General features: G+C 39.9%; 1 protein-coding gene across 16 annotated transcripts in view; it reads right to left on the minus strand.

Annotated features, from left to right (window-relative positions):
* The window catches only part of KATNAL2 (katanin catalytic subunit A1 like 2), a 28,874-nt gene that overhangs the window by 6,245 nt on the left and 2,271 nt on the right, over positions 1-20,358 (minus strand). For 4 of the 16 annotated variants that reach the window (XM_064404111.1, XM_064404122.1, XM_064404123.1 and 1 more), the window contains 13 exons: positions 15,855-15,925; positions 15,293-15,459; positions 13,225-13,264; positions 12,683-12,806; positions 11,594-11,689; positions 10,977-11,075; positions 10,132-10,209; positions 6,969-7,067; positions 6,323-6,386; positions 4,965-5,083; positions 2,815-2,906; positions 1,190-1,300; positions 349-565 (listed from right to left, as the gene is read on the minus strand). In XM_064404111.1, the coding sequence (XP_064260181.1) occupies positions 349-565; positions 1,190-1,300; positions 2,815-2,906; positions 4,965-5,083; positions 6,323-6,386; positions 6,969-7,067; positions 10,132-10,209; positions 10,977-11,075; positions 11,594-11,689; positions 12,683-12,806; positions 13,225-13,264; positions 15,293-15,459; positions 15,855-15,925 (1,377 nt within the window). Of the gene's footprint in view, positions 1-348; positions 566-1,189; positions 1,301-2,814; positions 2,907-4,964; positions 5,084-6,322; positions 6,387-6,968; positions 7,068-10,131; positions 10,210-10,976; positions 11,076-11,593; positions 11,690-12,682; positions 12,807-13,003; positions 13,149-13,224; positions 13,265-15,292; positions 15,460-15,854; positions 15,926-16,053; positions 16,137-16,188; positions 16,427-16,521; positions 16,675-18,880; positions 19,199-20,358 lie in introns of those variants that run through there. The other 12 variants (XM_064404112.1, XM_064404116.1, XM_064404117.1 and 9 more) reach the window with 8 other exon arrangements.

Genomic DNA, 20,358 nt, shown 5'->3' on the forward strand with positions numbered 1-20,358 from the left:
TGTGCATTTGTATGGTCAAAATAATAGATGCTCTAGGACTTCAGACTTTTTTGTAACTACATAAAAGGAAGCAGCTGTGGTTACACAGCCAGTGACATTCAGACTCCAGACACTCAAAACAGTCTGCTGATCACAACCTGGAGCTCTCCAGTCACAAAGAGAGGCTTTTCCAACATTTGTCCCCGTGGAAACTTTGTAAGATTCAGCCAAAAATCACTAATCTTGAAAAACAATCCATAAATGTAGCCTGTGGCTTTGTGGGTGCAGCTCCCAGCTGGTTTTAGGTGCCCTGCTCTGTGTCTGTCACACTGCAGAGCTGGGCAAGTGTCATCTCATTAAACAAAGCACCTTAAAGTCAAATTTCAAGTTTTGCCACTTGAAATGCTGCTGAACTGCTGCTCCCACGAGGTCATTCCAGGAACACCTCCCACTGGGCTCCAACAAATGACTCCCAGACCATGGCTTGAAGTTCCCTGGAAACAGGACTGCTGTCTTCTCCTGTTCTGACCCAAGCCTGTGCTCTTCTCCATGTGAGAGGGGAATGGACCCACTTAGGTCCATTTGCCTTTAGGGACAAGAGTATCCAGAAATATCTCAGTGCTGTAAGGATCAGCAGCTTCTCTCCTGAGCACCCACAGTTGCCACACTACAAATGTCACCTGCCGTCCTTATCCTCTCCAGCTTGTCTTGTTCCCAAAACACATCCTGCCCATCTTGATGGAACTCCACAGTTCCAATCTTAAACTGTTTTTTCTTCTATACGAAATTGTGTTGAAGAAACTGGAGAATTTTGTCCCTCAACTTTTCTAAGTCACATTTGATACTAATAAAATCCAACATTCCTATTTATGGAGTATCCTTCTAAGCACCAGATGTTTTAAGCACCTTACAGTTGCATGCTGAAAACCCTTCTTAGCTTAAACATAGTAAATAACTTGCCTATAAAGTCAAATACTCCATTTTAAATATTAGCAGCTGGTACGACCAGCATATGTTGACTTTGTTATGGATTATTCTCATGTGACACAAATAGCAAGAATTGAAGAGTTTAAAAGTAAAAGCTCCAAATTAATCTTTAAATGCTTTAACCAAATATCAAGGCTTTTTCTGCAGAAGTCTAAATAAAATCTTTATCTGTGCTTAGAAGCTCATGAAAATGTATTCAAAATGTACTCTCTGGATCTCTTACCATGGCAGATTGGAAGCTGCTAAAACAAATACAAGATCATCAGATCGGGCCAAGCCATCCATCTGCACCAGTAATTCTGTTTTCATCCGCCGACTTCCTTCATGTTCACCACTACCAAGATTCAGAGAAATATTATTTGCTCAGTGCATTAATCATCTTTATTTATACAGTGTCATTCACAGCAACTGAGCCCTTGTCACAGTTTTGCCCCAGTTCAAAGCATGATTAAGCTCCATTAGCTAACATCTAAGCATTAAAATCAAGCTTTCTAATGATTACTTAAATGGACTCTTTTCAGTGCATTAAAGTGAGGAGAATTCACTATTACTGAATCCAAAGAAAATATTTATTTGTTTTTCTCTTCATGTTAATCTCCATGCAAGACCAGCATTTACTGCCAAATAGGGCTCCAATTGATTGATTGACTGATTGATTGATCTACAGCAGGGGATTCTTACAATGTGATAGTTGCCATTAAATAACTGGTACACCTACCTCTTCAGGGCAGCATTTTTCTGTGACTGAATGTGAAGTGGCCAAAAGAAAATAAAACTACTACTGAATTCAACATTTTGCAAAATGTTCTATCAAAAAAACCCAGAAAAATATACCATGCTGATAGGAATTTGGAAAGGGGCAGAGACCACACAGAAAGGATCCTTCTTCAAAAAAGGAGAACTTAAGCAAAGAGCTAAGAACTCTGGCCCCGATACAGGTAATGTGTTTTGCAGAAAACCAGCTGGAACTCTTGGTTCCAGATGTGAAGCTCTTGGAAACTCCTGGATCAAGCCCAGGGAAAACATCAGGACCTTAGATGGTAAAGGCTGCAGTTCAGGTTTAATGACTTTTTTCTGCAAAGGCATTCAAACATCAATGCCAAGTCAGTATTTAATAAGTACATGTAAAAATAAGTACAGCATCTAGGATAAAAGTCCTTATTAGACTATATAACCCAGTGATGTTAATGAGAGCTTTTAAATGTACATATGAAGGACAAATTTGGCTAAACATTTGCATCTATTAAGTGAGAATGACTACAAGTAGCATCTTTACAATAGGACATACTCCCTTTACAAATAGTGAGCATACAATATAGACATACAATATAATATATATAAAGTGATCATGTAATTCACTGTACATAAAATCCCCTGTAATGGGTTCCTAATGGTTGTAACAATATTTTTATATTTCTCTGGCTTCTTTCCCATCCCTAACCTTCTCAATGTGTTTTTAATTATAAACTGTCTTGAATCTTGGATTCAAGGAACAACATACTCCCATGTCCTGCAGCAGGAAGTCCTGACAATGCCACCAAAATCTGTCACTAATGGAAATGCCATTCCACTGTGCACACTCCCTATTTTCTGCTATGCCTGTGTTCCAAGTGTCACAAAACAAGCTGCTTCTCACTTACCTCTAACAATTCACCTGTTGTTTCCCTCACCACTGCCCTTAACTTCCATTTCAAATCCCTTTGAAGTACAGCACAGCTGCTTATAAAGCCCTGCACCTCTCTCCCTCTAGCTGTCCCTTGCTAATTCTCAGAGAAGCTCTCTTGCTTCTCTGCTGTCACTGACACAAGCACCTCTCTCTTTTAATCCCAAAGTGGTCCCACCAGTTACCCAGGAGCAGTGCCTCTTTGACTCATAACTGACTCCAGCTCATCCAGGAAAATCGTGGAAGGAGCGTGGTACCGGGCGAGCTCAAACAACACCTGTCAGAGAGAAAAATGTGAAAGAGAAACTGACACAAGAAGGCACTAAAGTGAACTGGCATGGAAGAAAAACTAACAGCACCCACATCCCAAGGGATATCTGCTGGAAAAAAGCTCTGGGTAGGCTGAGGGTCCCTGAATCCTCTCAAAATCTGAGAGGTTTGTAAAGGAGATATAAAGAACACAGCCTTGTAATCCTGTCTTTATGTGTAAATCTTTCTGTCCAAATCCTATCAGAGTACCCTGAGAATAATGGGATAGAAGAAAATGATCCATCAGAGGATTCTGGGAACTCCTAAATTGTTACTGAGATTAAACATGTGCCTTTTGTTGTTGCTCCATTTGTACTTTTTTTTTTTTAAATAAGGATTTGAGGAAAAAAAATGCAGGTCAGCTGAATCATAATGAAAGAAAATGCACTGATTCTTTTGATAAGAATCAAGCACTCATTTTTTTCATGATCAAAACAAACATAAATTGCTTGAACAATCACAATTTAAAAAATGGACTGAAAGCTGAAACAAAAAATGTGGATCTGCTCTTTGGAGAACGAAGTTTTATCTAATTTTCCATAAACATGGAGAGGCCTGTGTTAGGAGTAAGAAAACACTGTCAGTTCTTCTTGAGTAAAGTTTTAGATTAGTGATACTAATCTAAAAACTCTTTTGAGTTTTTAGATTAGTATCACTAACAATATATATTAGTCCAGCACATTTAAAACTGAACACTTGAAAAAAATAAAATTTTAAAAGATACATATTATTTTCATCACTTTGAGCACGAAACACAGGCTTTAAGTCATTTTCCCAGAGTAACAAGTAGACCATGACCAGCATACAATTTTACTAAAAATACAATATATAACATATATAAAATCACAGGAATACAGTGTAGAACTGAGCAAAACAGGATGAGAGGATATGCCTTCAAATGACACAAACCCCATATATACTTTCCTTTCACCAGCCACATGTGATTTTAGGATATAAATTCACACAATACTTTTCTCAGAGCTCTCCCAGTCCACAATATTACTTCATTTTTTGATTCTGCCATAAGTTTAATTAAGAGTAAAATGCCACAAATTCAATATCAATGCATGTGCTGCAGCACATTCACAAAAGCCTTCTGTATCATGGTGGCAGAAACCAGATTGTCCCCACATACTCCTGCCAGAAAATAAAATTCCAGGAAGCTACTGAGACAAATGTCAAGAGAATCAGTAAGAGAGAAAGGGAATGTCAGAAGAAAAATATGCAATTTTCAAGGACAAAGGAGGCAGGACGAGTAAGTGTGCTGCAGCCATTGCCTACATTTCAAGAGAGACAAACAATGCCATTTGCAGAGAACAGTTTGCTGTGGTTATTTCTTTCCAAGAGCTCTGCATTTACCTGAAGTGCAGCTCAAGAGATGAGGGTAAGGCAGGTTAAGGGCTTGTGGATTTCCACTGAGCTGGTGGATGTTATGGAGAGATTCAGATGGGCAAAGACGCTGCACATGAACACCTGAATTTTTTTGTAGCACAGCCATACAGACTCAAAATGCATTTACCCACTTGCCAGCAAACTACCTTCCTTGAAACAACATTACACCTGGATTTGACTGAAAGATCTTTGTGACATCTTTGCCCATTTTGTACCATGAAGAACAATTAGGAATGTGGGAATCTAAATTACATTTTGCAGGGTACCTAGGAGCCAATGCCTGCAAAATGGATCTGAAGTGCTCTGAAGAGGTCACTAAGCACACACTAGTTTGCTACTCTGACTGTCTGACTCCTGATCAGGCAGTCAAAGATCTTTGCTGCCTTCAGAACATCTGCTCCATCTTACTTTACACAACTGAAGTCCCACAGCAAGAATCCATTATGAGATTTCTGCAGAAGTGATGTTATTCCTGCTTTCAGAACTAGGTATAACCAAAGTCATGTTTTGTCTAAATCAGGAAAGATTATGAGTATCATAGGAACACTTCTTACCAGTTCTGTCCTGAACCCAAGTTCTTCAAGGGGGAACTTGATATTTATTAAAGTATAATGAATGAGAGAGAAATTCTTACCCGGACAAGTTTTTCTGAATCACCCCTCCATTTGCTGACAATGGTGGATGCTGATATATTGAAAAAGGTTGTATTGCATTCTGTGGCAACAGCCTTAGCAAGCAAAGTTTTTCCAGTACCTACAAACAACAGTGTTTGAGAAATTCACTCTCCAAAGAAGTAAAATGTAGATGTTTGAATAAATTCCCCTCATCCTACTACCAATCAGGTAAAACCAGTCAAAAACTCACAGGATGGTTTGGGTTGAAAGGGACCTTTAAATGCCATTGAGTCCAACACCCTGGAATGACCAGAGACATCTTCCACTATCCCAGGTTGTTCCCAGTCCTGGCCTTGGGCACTGCCAGGGATCCAGGGGCAGCCACAGCTGCTCTGGGCACCCTGGGCCAGGGCCTCAGAACCCTCCCAGCCACCAATTCCTGCCCAACATCCCAAAATGTGTGCCTGCCCTGTGGCAGTGCAGCCATGGCCTGTGTGCTGTCCCTGCAGGCCTTGTCCCCAGTGCCTGGGCAGCTCTCCTGGAGCCCCTGCAGGCCCTGGCAGGGGCTCTCAGGTGTCCCTGCAGCCTTCTCTTGTGCAGGGGAGCAGCCCCAGCTGTGCCAGCCTGGCTCCAGAGCAGAGGGGCTCCAGCCCTCAGAATATTTTGTGGCCCTTTCAGGATGATTTGGAGAAACTCAGGTAATACAGAACTGTAAATGCAGATTCTCCAAATCTTGAAGTAGTGCATGCTGAAATGGTCAGATGCCTTCTGTGGCAGGAACACCTAAACATTCACAGGGAAAAACTGTATTTCATTGCAGAGAGAGGCTTTGCAACCTGACTCAGGTGGTTCTTGTGCCTTCTGCCCCCTTCCAGCCACATCCTGGTGTCAAAGTGGGGCAAAGAGGGCAGGGAAGCTGCACCAACAAGGAAAAAAGCCAGCTGGAAGAAGACAAAGCCTCCGCCCCAGTCCCAAAACAACCCCTAAAAGCGGAAGAAACTTTTAACTGTGGAGGTAAGTCCATGGCAGATTTATTGACATATCATAGGTTCATGCCAAACTTGATTAAAATGGTCCAAGCTGAGTAAAAACAGAGATCTGAGTTTTCATTCTCCTGAACTGTTAGTGTAAGTACTGGAAGCACTGTAAGTACTGTAAGTTCCTGGAAGATTTGTATATAAAAATAGCCAAGGCTCACAAGAAAGGCCAGGTTTGACTGTCAGAGATGGACATAACCATCCAACATCCTCTCCTTTTAATTTATGTACAGAACATGTTCCTTTTTAACAATCTGATCTAATTAACATTGCTGATTTATCCACAAGAGAAAACAAGAAGCAGTGACAAACACAAAGGTGTGGAAAAAAGCTCTCCATACCTGGTGGTCCATACAGCAATAATCCTTTCCAAGGGGACAGAATGCCAGTGAACAGCTCTGGATACTGCAGAAGCAGAAAAGTAATCCAGGGATTAAAAATGTATCATCTAAAAGAAACTGCAAGGGATTGTAGTCCTCACCTTCATTGCTGCTAGCACATTCAAGAGACCTAAGAAATTTGAAGAGAGGCATAAAACTACACCAAAACAATGTGACATGTATGATCTGAGTACTGAGAAAAATGCTGTATTTATTATTTGAAATCTGCTTTCAGTGTTTTTGGTTGGTTTTTTTTTTTCAAGTGCAATTGATATGGCATTCTCTTCTGTAAGTCATTTTTCATAGAATTAATATAGGCCAAATCCAACACTTCTTACAATGCCAAAGGTGCCAAAGAATTCGACCTAGCTCATACAATATTAATATGGAAAGGTAATTTTCCTGTAGTAGAATGCAAGTGTCATTTCAGATAGAACAGGAATAGTTCTGGCATGAAACAGGAACACCAAGAGTTCTGACACAAATGGCCTACAAAAGCAGATACTGAGAAAAAAAAATACTGAGAACTCTAAAACACCACTGTAATTGCAAGGAAACAAGCTAACAAGCCCAACACTGGTTTTGTCAGAACTATTTAGCACCTTACCTTTATGGGGTAAACAACTGCTTCCTTGACCAGCCTTTTAGCTGCATCCAGTCCTATGATATCATCCCACTTCACATTTGGCTTATGGAGATAAATGTCCTGCAACACACATCACATCTTGTTAGCAAAACTCCTGCTGCAGTCGGATAATGACCCCTGGCAAAGTAAAAGGATCGACTCAGGGATAAAAGAGTGGTGCTGTTAAGTGATACAGGCTGTATTATTATTTAACCCTAGGTACCAGGGACCTCCCAGGAGGGAAGCTTACACAGCAATCACTTCCCTTCCAGTTTCCCCAGTGTATTCCTAGCAAATGCAGATGCTGAGCAGATCTTCCTCAGGTCTGTTTTCTGTTGCTTTGATTTATCAAAATATCAAAACATATCAAAAGCAACTGTGATACAAAGGTTCACCAACCCTAATATTTTGTCTCTATTGCTGCAAGTGTTGGATGTTTAAAAAAAGAAGTAAAGGTAATAATAGTGACACATTGGTTCAAGTTTACACCCACCAATGGAATTCAGCAATTCAAATTACATCTGAATCTTTGAACTGAAACACCTTTTGACACTCATTCTTCAGTGAATTTTTAAACATGTTTATTTTATAGTCACAAGTTCCACAGCTCACTCATGTGCAATGTAAAAATTTTTTTTTTTTTGAACTTGATGCTTAGTAACTTTATGGCTGGACCTGTTACTTATGTTATTGCATATTATAATGTTAGTACCTATTATTTATGTTATTTCTTGTGTTGTAAGTAACAGTGAAAAATTTCTATTTACTCCACTCTATGCAAGATTTTATATGCTACAAGAAAAGCTGTGAGAAACTCTGCAACAGGAAGAAATTTTTCCCCTAAGAATCTATCAACAGATAGATGGTAATTAGTCTATGCCCTGAAACACTCACTGAATTAATTTCATTTAATTCATCAAACTTTCTAAATCTTCTATGAATCTTTCCATTTGCCTTCATAATATTTTGTGGTTTTGTGTTCCAGGGGCTAATTGTTCTGCAAAAAATCACATCCTCGTTACAAATACTCAGGATAAATTCTGCTTTCCAACAAAAATAGTCCACACAGACTGAAGAAAAATTACATGATTGTATCCAAGGGGAAAAGTTAATACAATTAGAAAAAAATATTTATATAGAATAGATTACACTTTCCCTGTCTATTAACAGTGAATTAAGATGAATCAGATTTCTGCCAGTAAGTAGAGACTTACATAACTGTTTCCAAATTAAATTAGATTGTGTTATGAAATAGATATAACATGCTATTTATTTGTATTGATTTATACAGTGTTGATTACCATAGCAACTAGGAACATACCATAATGGAGCACAATTCAAAAAACACACCATAACAAATAGAAGCAATTTTTTTATTGCTTTTTTTGTTAATGTAGCAGCAAGAACAACATTATTTTAAAGGTCTACCATAAATAAAAGACCAGACAGGAACTGAAACAAATGAGAATTTTCTTACTTTAAGGTTGGAAATTTCCTGAGACATTTCTTAAGTTCTACTAAACGTCAAATACAAAACTTGTGGACCAAGAGCTTGGGCCATACACAGATATAAAAATCAGTCAGCAAAAGTCTTACAAGCTTTTTAGAAAGACGATTATAAGCAAGTTTCCCCAAGCTGACACCACTCATGATATTTGTATCCAGAAAGTCACAACACTACCAAACACTGTGGCGCTGTGAATCCTTTTTGACGAGTGACTCATCCAAAAGTGGCGGATGCATTTGTGCCTGTGCAGCCACAGATCCCCAGCAGACCAGGGCCTGTTTGTTAGGCTACACCTCAACCCAGGAGTGACATGAAATGCTGCTGACAAGGCTGTGGTTCCCTCCAGGGGTCAAGCTGCCCATCCTGGAGGAATGCCCAAGTCTGCCCTGGGATATGGTGCATTGTTGCTGCTGCTCTGGCAGTGCTGGGATGAGGGCACTGCTTGCAGAGCCAGCAGTTCCAGCATCTCCCCACTGCACCGCCTGAGAATGCACAGGGAGTGCACAATGTGCACAAAGCAAGGCACAGGACAAGTGCTAGGCCAATGTCCCAGCCAGGCTGTGACACAGCCCCAGGGCAGTGTCATGTCCTGTCCCCTGTGCTGGCCCTGCTGAGGCACCTCCAGTGCTGGGACAGCTCTGGGACCCTCAGGACAAGAGAGACACTGAGGGGCTGGAGCGTGTCCAGGGCAGGGAACGGGGCTGGGAAGGGGCTGGAGCCCCAGGAGAGGCTGAGGGAGCTGGGAAGGGGCTGAGCCTGGAGCAAAGGAGGCTCAGGGGGGACCTTGTGGCTCTGCACAGCTCCTGCCAGGAGGGGACAGCCGGGGGGGTCGGGCTGTGCTCCAGGGAACAGGGACAGGAGGAGAGGGAACGGCCTCAGGCTGGGCCAGGGCAGGCTCAGGGTGTACCTCAGGAGCAATTCCTTCATGGAAAGGTTTATCAAGCCTTGGCACAGCTGCCCAAGGCAGTGGTGGAATCCTCATCCCTGGAGTTTAAAAGCCAAGTTGATGTGGCACTTGGGGACATGGGTCAGTGCTGGCCTTGGCAGTGCTGACCTGATGACCTTAGATGGCTTTTCCAGCCTAAATGATTTTTTGATTCTAAACCATGCAGGAATATCGGGGTTTAATAGTAATTTTGGTAGATGCTCTCTAGTAGATACATTCAGAATTCAGATAGTGCTGTGATACTGGCACACTGCCCACACTGACTACAGCCCTGTGCCTGGAATGGAAACTGCACCTGAAGGGTGGAATTGATTTCTTCCACCATCTGATCACAGCGAGATAAAACATTAGATAATAGCTGGTTTTAGCTAATATATTTAAATCTCTCTTTCCAATGAAGTATTGCACTTTTTCTGTAGCAAAGAGAAAAGCCATGACAGTCTGCACAGCATGATTAAATTACCTGTTCCACATTAGAAAGGAATGTTCTTAATTATTTCCTCCCACTGTGCATCAGAAAGAAACATCATTACATGTTAAGAAATGACTTTTTGGGGAGCTATGTGGACAGAAAAATAACTTGCACATTCAAGAATGAGCACTATCAGTGACAGTAAAAAGAAACAAACAGCATTCCCAGATGCAAAGATAACCAACATCTCTCTACAAATGACAAGGAGATCTGCTCTTACTTTGCTTACAACCATTGCAAGTTCCCTCATCTCACCAGTCATGCCAATAAAAGCACTAACAGGTTTCAATAATCGTTCCTAAAAGAGAAAAACGTAGATTTTTGTCAGACTGCAAGTACCTTTAGACAAACTATTATGTATTTTTTAAAAAAAACTGATACATTGTAATAATATAAACTTTTGAATTTGCAGAAATATGTGTAATAATACAAATTTTAAAGTAAACCATATTTGCAGTGTCATATTTTCCTCTGACAGTATCTAACCCTAATCAACATTAAAATGAGCAGCTTTCTAATTGCACTTACAGTGCTAAATATGACCTACATAGATTAAGAGGAGTGAAAAATGTAACTGTTTTTCACACTCTCTTTTTGGATAGTTTCTTACAGTGCAGCAAGTTGCCAGGCAGACAAGCACCACGAAAGCTGGATGCACTATTTGAGAATTCTGGCTTGTGTCTGGAGTGTTTACACAAAATTTATGTCAACCATGAAAATTCTGTTGTTGTCTTAGGTGAGGCAAATGCTAGAGACATTCTGAGCTGAAAGGAACCAGGATTTCACCCCCAGAAGTTCTGCAGGTGTCTGAATTTGGGGTTTTTTTCATCCTAAGGCCTCATTTTTACTTTTTGCCTGCTTTCATGTCCAGAATAAACTCTCATCAAATTAGACCACTATCAAGTATGGCTGTCCCTTCAAGACAGAAATACACCTCTCAGAAATCCAAGGCCTTTTTCAGCACTTGGGAACAAAAACAAGTAGTTGCAGTATTTTGTTTTGCTCCTGGTTGTGCAGAACTCAAGTTCACATTGACTGGATGGAAATATGAACAGAAACACTTACTGATGGATCTGGATCACAATTAAGGCTGTTCAAGGGAATTCCATCTCGTGACAACCTGACAGCATCATAAATCATCTTGCAGCAGTCAACTACTTGGCGCTAAAGGAGAAAAAAATGTTGCTGTGGGCTTTACCATGGTGGTAGCACTCTTAAAAATACACTGGACCAAATTTTTCTTGCAATTACAACAGTGTGTTTCCTTAATGCATATACAGTCCTAATTATTGAAAAAATTGACCCCAACAACCGTGGCAGCAATGGGGACAGAACACATAACTCAGTCAATTCAATAATTTAATTGCAGACCCTTTCATGATCTCATTCAGGAATTTTAGATGTATCTTCAATTTTAGTTATTTACCATTGGGCTTAAAAAAATAAATATTCCTCTCTGAGTATGTCTGAAATAGTATTTAATGCAAAAAGTGCCTTCTATGCAAAGAATTATAAATTTTTTTTATACAAAATTATAAAACTGACTCTTCAGCTGACTATACAGAAACATTTTATATAAAAACAGACAAAACCTCCTACTAGTCTATATTTTTGAAAACCTCTGTGCTTTTTTTTCCACATACATATTCCTCTGAGAAACCACATACCAGGTTTCCACCAACCTTTCTTGGGTGAGAGCTGTCTCCTCCAGTTTTGCTGATTCCTGAGATGCTTAAACCAAAATCAGATTGATCCAGAGTATCTACACCATCACTATCCTAAAGAAAAATGCCATTTAAAACAAATGTGTTGCCAAGTAAATGGATTGAAGGTATTACATGATAGGTACCATTCCCTCTCTTCACACAGGCCCAGATGATGCTCCAAGAGAAATACTGATCATTTAAACATCACTGTAGATTTAATTGCACTTCACCTGCCTGGTGACAGCAGTGAAAGCCACAGCTCTGGAGCTCAGCAGTGAAGTTATTCCATGTACTGAGCAGAAAACTGCATTTTACATAAGAAGAAACTCTTACAAACAGTGGAAATGACAGGCCAAGTAAAAGGCACAGCATGTCAACTCAGAAATGAGGAGCTATTTTAGGATTATGTATTCACTTCACAGCAGTTACTGCTGTAAAATCCAAAAGGCAAAGTTTTGGTGTATTTTTAGGGGTAGCAATAGGTCAGAGAAGAGCTACTTTTGATTCAGAAATATAGCCAAGCCCTTTAGAAAAAGGCTGCAACAGACACAGTGCTTGCCCACTAACCTGCTGTTCCTACCCACCCTCTGTAAAGGGATGATAATAAAGCTGATTTCACAGCAATCTCACCAAAATGAGACTCTCAAACCTAAATATTACAGACCCAAATTACTCCCCCAGTCTCAAACAACTTATGCACTGTGAAGAGGTTTACAGCTGATACCACTTCATTCTTTATTTGTTTTTGTTTTCTGGCACTAAAGGATGAATATACTGATATTAATGAAAAAAAAAAACAAAAAAACCACCTCTGATTGCTTTCAGTATATGTTGGATTATATGCCTCCTTTCCCTCTAATTTTTGCCTGTGACTGCCCCCAAACTCATGGCCAAAAATTCTCTCAAAGTCTTGCACCTATAATCCTTAAGTGACAAAATCAGTAAAACCCATTAGTTGCACAATTATTACTTGTGTAACTCCCACCCTCTTGCTGCCTACAGACACCCCAGACAAAATCCCATGAATTTCAACTGTACTACTGCCAAGATAAAACATGTTTAAACCTGTCTGGGGCTGTCCTTGGTGGAGGATTTAGGTTCTCCTGTATTCCCAGGTGAAGTTTTTGATGCTGATCGTTGCACTGTCTGTTGTTTGACTCTTGGTACATTCTGAGAAGAAACTGCTGTCCTAGAATAATGAAAAAAAAAAATCAAGACTTCCCTAACATTTTTTTTTTCTTCAAAATACCAAAAGACTAAAACCCACACCTTTCAAACAAAGCAGGTTTAGGCTAACTTTGCTTCCACTGAAGTTACGGCGTTAATTTCAATCACAGCAGAGTTCAATGCTTACTTTTTTCAAAAACCCCACCCCACTTTACCCACACTGCTGAAGCTCTGTAAATTGTCTGCCTCTCCATCTGGGAAACAAGTCTCTAGTTTCCTCTAGAACATACGGGAAAAATGCACCACAGAGTCAGGAGCATGGCTCTAGGCTTTGGTACTCCTCTGGTATCACAGAGGAGTGATTATCTTAACCACAGTGCATATTTGCTTTTGCTAGGAAAATTTTCTGCCCAGAGAAACACCCCACACATATATCTCACCTTCTTGCTCTTCCTCCACTTCTCAGCTGTTGTTTATTTTCTGCGGATGCAAAATTAATATTAAAATGGAAAATAATTAAGGATCTAAAAAGGGCAACTTGAACCTTTTTTTCCCTTCAAAAATATTCTTAAGCACACAATAATGACCTTGGAAACAATAATGCATAAACAGGAACAGCGGGAGTATAAGCACTGCAAGCTTGCAAAAACTTACTGAAAATAAACTGATATTGGTGAGAGTGCTTTTGCTTCAAGGTTTTTACATTTTAGATCATTCAGTCTTTGGTTTCTCTGCTTACATTTTAAAACCAGTTTCATGTTCACAGTAAAATGGACACCACCAGAAATTAGATTAAGAACAATAATTTAATATATCACACAGAATGTTTATTTAATGCTAATAATTTTTTCATTGCTGAATTGGGAAATATGAATTTGCCTTACTACTCTGAAGGGGAATCAAGTTCAACATAACAAGACAGAATAAACCTCACTTTACAATAGTGTTTATCAAACTATGTTGTCTTTTGCATTTATGTAATTTTAAGCAATTTCTGTCAAAGGAGAGCTTCTTTTCACAAAATGTCAAACTCGCAAAGCCCAGATGTGAACTCCTAAAGCCAAGGGTTTGTATGCTACCAGCATGCCCCTGGTTGTTCCAAAACACCTCTCCTTTCAGCGTCCTCTGTAAAATGCTCTTCCATCCACTCATGATTCCCACACAATAAAATAATCCTTCCCAAACAGCTCTTTCCCTGAAGGAGCTTGGGGACATGGTGTGTTTAGGGGCAGCAGAGCCCACGGAGCAACCTGTAACCTTGTGGGTATATATAACACATTTCCAACAGGAATTCAGCATGGAAGTGACCAACTTTTTACTGTAGGACTTGCCAAGAATGCTGTAAAGAATTCAGTAGGAAGCAGCACCACACCAAGGATTTTATTTAGATATCAAAGTCTGGCAACGTGCACAATTAGGGCATGGTGAATGCTGTGTGCACTGCAGCAGAAGAGGCTGCTTATGCTTCAGGGAAAAAGAATGATGCTTCCCTGACAGCACGGTCACAAACCTGAGCTTTGGTAAGAGCAGACCACTCCATGCCTGAGAAGCTTTACTGACCAAAAAATGCATAATGAGAGCTTTTAAATGTCCAAGAGTGGCTTTTTAGGAATTCTTTTTTACTTAGATCATGGATTCAGTCTTGCCTACTGCTCTGTTTGACCATGATGTGAAAAAAAATGCTTTATAATATCTTTTCACTCTTGCCTCATAACAAATCCTTTTTATTTTGTCCTGCGGGATGGTTCTTCCTCCTTGTATTAACACCAATCCATAGGTTCTAGATGTACATGCCTTTTTCAAGGCAATAATTACTAAACTCTTTAAGCTGGAAAACACCTCTAAGACCATCTAGTCCAATCACTCCTGCAGTGGCCACCACTGACCCATGTCCCACACCCACATGTGTTTTGAACCCTTCCAGGGATATTGCTCCACCACTTCCCTGAGCAGCCTGTGCCGGGGTTTGACAACCCTTCTCATGAAGAAATTTTTCCTGATTTTCCTAAGTCTAATCCAAACCTAGATTCTTCAAGCTCTTCATGACTTATTCTCATACAGTTGTTATTATGGCTTCTCCAAATTACATTTTGTGCTCAATTGCAAAACCCTTCAGGCTCTCAGGGTTATAACAAAATGCTCATATTCTGATTTGCCTTATTCTGTATCATTCATCCACTATTCTCTCCCCATGAGAAGAAAGTGGATAAATATATCTTTGCCATAATGCTTTGTGCTTAGCTGACATTTTCCAATATCAAAGCAGATTTCAAAAACAGAAAAATGCCACCTTCTAGTTCCTTTATATAAAGAAAGAAGGAAAAACAGAAGGGCTCAAAGCCACCTCTCTCAATTCTGGTGTCTTGTGTGCTAGAACTTCAGATCAGTAACTGTAAGGATTGGAACATTAAATGCTGACATACATGACAAGGGCTGTAAGCATAGCAAGGAAATATACGTTTTAGACTTTGGAAACAAAAGATTTGTTTTTGGAACAGAGCCACATACCAGTGTCGAGGACCTTTTTGGTAATTTTAGGATACTTCTGAAATTTTACAAAATAGTAGCTTTCATATTCCATCAAAATTGTCTCAAGATCAACGTTGTCACAAACTTCAAAGCCACGTAAACCTAATTTTGTCTCTCGTTCCAATGCATTTGCAGCATCAACATATCTGGCAATTTAAAAACAAAACAAACAAGGATCAAAAAACTGAGAGTCATCATCTTACTCTGATTTCTGAGAGAAAAAGCAAACAATGGCACTAGTAAGCATATGGTGTCTTTAACCTGTCCACAGTCCTATTTTTACAGAAGTATGAACTCTATTTTAATAAGCTTTGTTGGTTAATCTAAAGTATTTTTAAATTATATAGGGATTTTTTGTTTCAGAAACTGAAACAATTTAGCAAAGCAACTGTGAGGATATCTCATAGTAGTTTACACTTCCTCACATCAACCCAAAGGCCCACACTGTCCATTCAGCCAACAGAGGACAGAAAGATGCAGTACAACAGGTCAGATACACACAATCCCACAAGGATAGAGTGCTATTATTTAAAAAACATACCCTTCCTCGATTAAATAGTGCAAAATTAGAATGAGGAGATTTTTCCGACGAGCTTCTGTTCGCATTTCCTCCTGTGAATTAAGACAGAACTCTAGATCAAATGTAATATTCTCTTTATTGCTGTTAACAACATCTAAATGTAGCCTCTGGAAACAAACAAATTAACACAACAGCATGTAAGAACTGTAAAACAACTCACTGTTAATAAACACAAGGAAAGTGGTTTTCAATCTAATTTTTCTTAAACATTATCAGGGCTACTGGATGGGTAGAAACGTTTTCCTAGAGAAGAGAAAATCATTTTAGGGTTGAACAAATAACTCACTTCCCTTACTATGGTTATGGCTCCCAACATGTTCAGACTGCTGTGAATTTCAGTGCAGGACTCTTGCAGACCTCAGTGCTTCAGGGACTGTGCAAGGAAACCTTGTGCTCCATCCTGTCCTTTCCTTGCAACCAGAAACCTGTTCTCTGAGTGCCTGGAGAAGGGGGGCTGGGGAACAGGTCTGGAATCTGTGACTCTGCTGCAAAGACCAGCTCTAACACTTGCTGACACCTCCCATTTCATAGGCCTTGATGAATAAACACAACAAATGAAACACACACACTGGAAGAATTAATGGGTTGGGACAACACCAAACTTGCACAATTTTCACATAGGACTGACCAAAATCGGGAGCCAACATGGAGAAATTCAACATGGAGTCAGTCTCAAGGATGTCTTGGCACAGAGTGGAGAACCCAAAGTCATTCACAAATTGCTCAGCAATAAAAACAAGGCAGCATAAAACATCCTCTTCTTCATTCAGTGAAGCTTCATCTGAGAAAGTATCAGATGCAATATCAAGTAGAGGAAAAGGCACAGTGAAAACAAAATCATGCAAGATGATGGAATAAAGCCTTTCTCTGATGCAACATGCCATATATGCTCAGTGTCTGCAGAAAACTTCTGAGATTTCTGGGTCATAACAGAAGATGTTACAATGAAAGCTCTAGAAATCAGCACATTGCCTTTGGTGTGCCCCACTGGGACCTGAAACTGTCACCACAGTGAAAGTAGGTATGGCCAAACACACCTTTAGGTAAATTAATGACTTCCCTTCTCTTTTAGGCTGGGAGGCATTGAGATTTGGACTCGATGATCCTCATGTGTCCCCCCAACTTGAGGTATTGTGTCTTTCCTCTGATTCTGTGATTACTTGTGAGGACCCAGTGTGAACAGGAAGGAGTGGCACTTAATGGATGGAGAAAGAGCAACAATTTCTGTTGATTGCACAGCACACACACACCTCTGATCACACTGCACAGTAAAGCTACACAGGCTCCTGCTTCCATCCCCAGCTTACCTCCCTTCTATCCCAACTGAACAGCATCTGTTGTTTTGATTTTTAAGATTTTCTAAGCCTTCTGATGTTTACATTCTTGTAACAAACTTTCTCACACACTTTCTGTAAATAACTTATTGTTTTGAATTCTTTTATGGAGAAGGAGGAATTTGATGGACTGTTGGTTTGTCCAGTGTCATTGGAGAGGTGGCACTTTCACCCTCTCATCTACTGTCACGTTTGGAAATCTATAAATATTGGAGACAGAAAACAAACTTCCCTTTCCCCATACAGCAGCATGTTCGTGTCGTGTTTTTTCATGTCCTATAGTGACACAGCATCCTCATCCCTGCTCAAGGAAAAGCCCAGCCCAAGTGTCACCCCCTGCCTGCAGGTGACAAATGCAGATTTCTGTCCTCTTCATGCTGCAGACAGAGCCCCACCACCTGTATCAAGGAGTTGGGCTGGTCCCTGCCTGTGCCTGGCACACAAAGATGCCAAGGAACTACTACTGACCAAGGCTGAAGTTTTTAAAGCCCACAAGATGTGCAAAAGAAATATATGTACATAAAGACCATTACTCTTTCTGGTCTCTTGGAAGAGAGAACAACCATAGCACACTTCTGGTAGTAGAGAATCACTCATTCCAAAAATCAAAGGTGTTTTTTTGGGTGGTGCAAAACCAATTTACCTCTTTACACACCATTCCTTTGCAAGGTTAGACCTCCCTCTGCTCTGCACACAGCGCTGGGTATCACATGGCATTCCACTGCTAATTTCAACACTTGAGAGAGCATCATCAGCTATCGTTTTATTTTAAAATAAAATCTGCCAGCCTGTAAAATGTACTGGATAGAACTGGGAAAAAGTATCCCAGTCCAGCAGGTATTTCCCGGGATGTTTGCTTCAGTCGTGGGGCCATCTAGTGTCAGGACTAAGGAAGAGCTGGGGTTTCCTCTTAACGTTTCCCGCAGAGTCAAAGCGAACTGGCATTGCACATATTGCAAATAAGATTCGTAGAATGTTCCTTCTGATTTTCTAGAATGAAGGCTAAAACTGGCTGGGGAAAAGGGAAAAAATCATAACCCCTTTCTACCTTTGATACCCGCTTGAGAAAGTGTTTCCAAAAGAAGTTACAATACCACTTCACTGGTGGTACAAAGCTAATTTTTCGAACCATTTTGGGGAGAAAGGAGTGTTGTGTAAATGTTTTTAGACTGGTAACTCTTGAGTGAAGCAGATCGGTTCCTAGGAGGTGCTGCAACAAGAAATGAACCAGTTTTGAGAATTGCCATGAGCAAAGAGAGAACATACACACTTTGAGATTAAAGAGTCTTTTCCTTCTTAATCTTTTGATATGCTGGTGCTTGGATAACATATTTTGAATTGTTGCAATTGTTGCCCTTTTACCATTTCTCCTGGATGACCTGGAATTCTGAAACACATCTGGAGATGCAAGAAGGAAGCTGGAGTCCTTACTTGCTGAGAATCCCACCTGTACATCCTCTGAAATGCAACTGCTCCTGAAGGTTTATGCTGAGAAAGATTAACTGTTGTGTTGGTTAATGTACCAAAGGGCAAGGTTACAGCTACCTCTGAATATTTAAAATATAGTATGCAAACAGAGTGGCCACCACAGAAGACAAACACATCAAGTGTTTCATGTAATAAACATGGATATTCTGACAAGAGAGGAATTACCTCTGCCTGATGGACTGACAGGGTTCATGATCCATGGCTGGAACTTTCCTTGAAAAGAATTTGTGTTCTGGCATGTCATCTGCTGCTGTTCATCCCCTTTTGTTACTTCTGAAATCCCCAAAGCATTTTAAATTCTAGTATAAATAGTGGTACAGTGATTGGCAACACCTCAAATAATTTAAGTACAGACTTGCTTTGGGGGTAGGATAACATTGTGTCTGTGAGCCACCTACTTCAGCCTTGACACAGCAATGTTCTTCTGCTTGTGCTGACCAAACAGAGGGAAAAATGAACCTTTACATCCCAAAAGAGCCCCATCTAAAAATGAGAAGAGAGTTTAGACTGAGAGGTTAATTCTGTCTTTAACCTTTGTTAAGAAGAATGCAAACAACAATCAACTGACAATGACTTATATTAGCATGGACCTGAAAAACAGAACCAAGATATCTCTGGTAGCTCAGTTCTGTGAGTGTTCTATAAACCAAAGAAAAATCTTTTGAAAGGATATTTCAACATGCATCTGTTACCAGGTCATGAATCTGGTGAACCAGTGGCATAGGGATTATTGCCTGAGCAGCCCCACCAATCCTTTCCTGCATTTCACCATTATTTTAGCCACTATTTTAGCACATTCTTATTTCACCATTATTTTAGCACACACTCTTTCCACGAGGCAGATGAGGCTCTGTCTGTATCAGGGTCACCAGCAGCTTTATCTGTCCCCTCAAAGGAGCTCTGTGCTCGCCCTGATCTGCTGTCCTCAGCTCCAGTTTGTCCTCTAGGACTGACCCACTGCACTTATGTCCAAAAAAAGCTCCCTGCCACAGTCCAGGCAGTCACTAACACTGCCCAAGGCTTCTGCTGTGCTTAGGGAGGAAATGACAAATCTCACACAGCATGAAAAACCAGGAGTACTTGCAAGTGCAAAGTTACTTAAAATTCAGTTTAGCTTTATAGTGATCTAGCCTTCCTGTTTAATTAGTATTTAGAATTGCATGTTGTTTATAGCCACTGGTATTTCAATAGATGTTTAAATGTTTAAAGTTTAATAAGCTTCCTTTCTTAAAAGAACAGAAAAACATGTGTAATTAAATTTTCAATTACTATAGGGGGTTTTGGGGTCCATGAAATTAATAAAACCTTAAGGCACTTAAACGTGATCTTGTTTTAAAAACTAAATAGTTGAGCATGTCACTAATTAGCTTCAACACTTACACTGTTATTTTCTTTATTCCTAGCTTAACAAAAGAGTGGCACATATTCCATTTTTTTAGTCATTTTGAATTAAACTCTAATAGAGTTCTGCATCTTAGGTGCAATTGTTTGTTTAGTCATTTCCACACCTTTCACTAAAACGCATTTACATTCTAAATCAACCAAGCCTCTTGTGCAATTTCCTGAAATTAATGGGCCTACTAAAAGATTAATTTAACTCAGTAACATTTCATTATCATTTGACCCTGTATATTCTGCATGAA

The sequence above is a fragment of the Passer domesticus genome, chromosome Z, assembly GCF_036417665.1.
Source record: "Passer domesticus isolate bPasDom1 chromosome Z, bPasDom1.hap1, whole genome shotgun sequence".
Taxonomy (NCBI): domain Eukaryota; kingdom Metazoa; phylum Chordata; class Aves; order Passeriformes; family Passeridae; genus Passer; species Passer domesticus.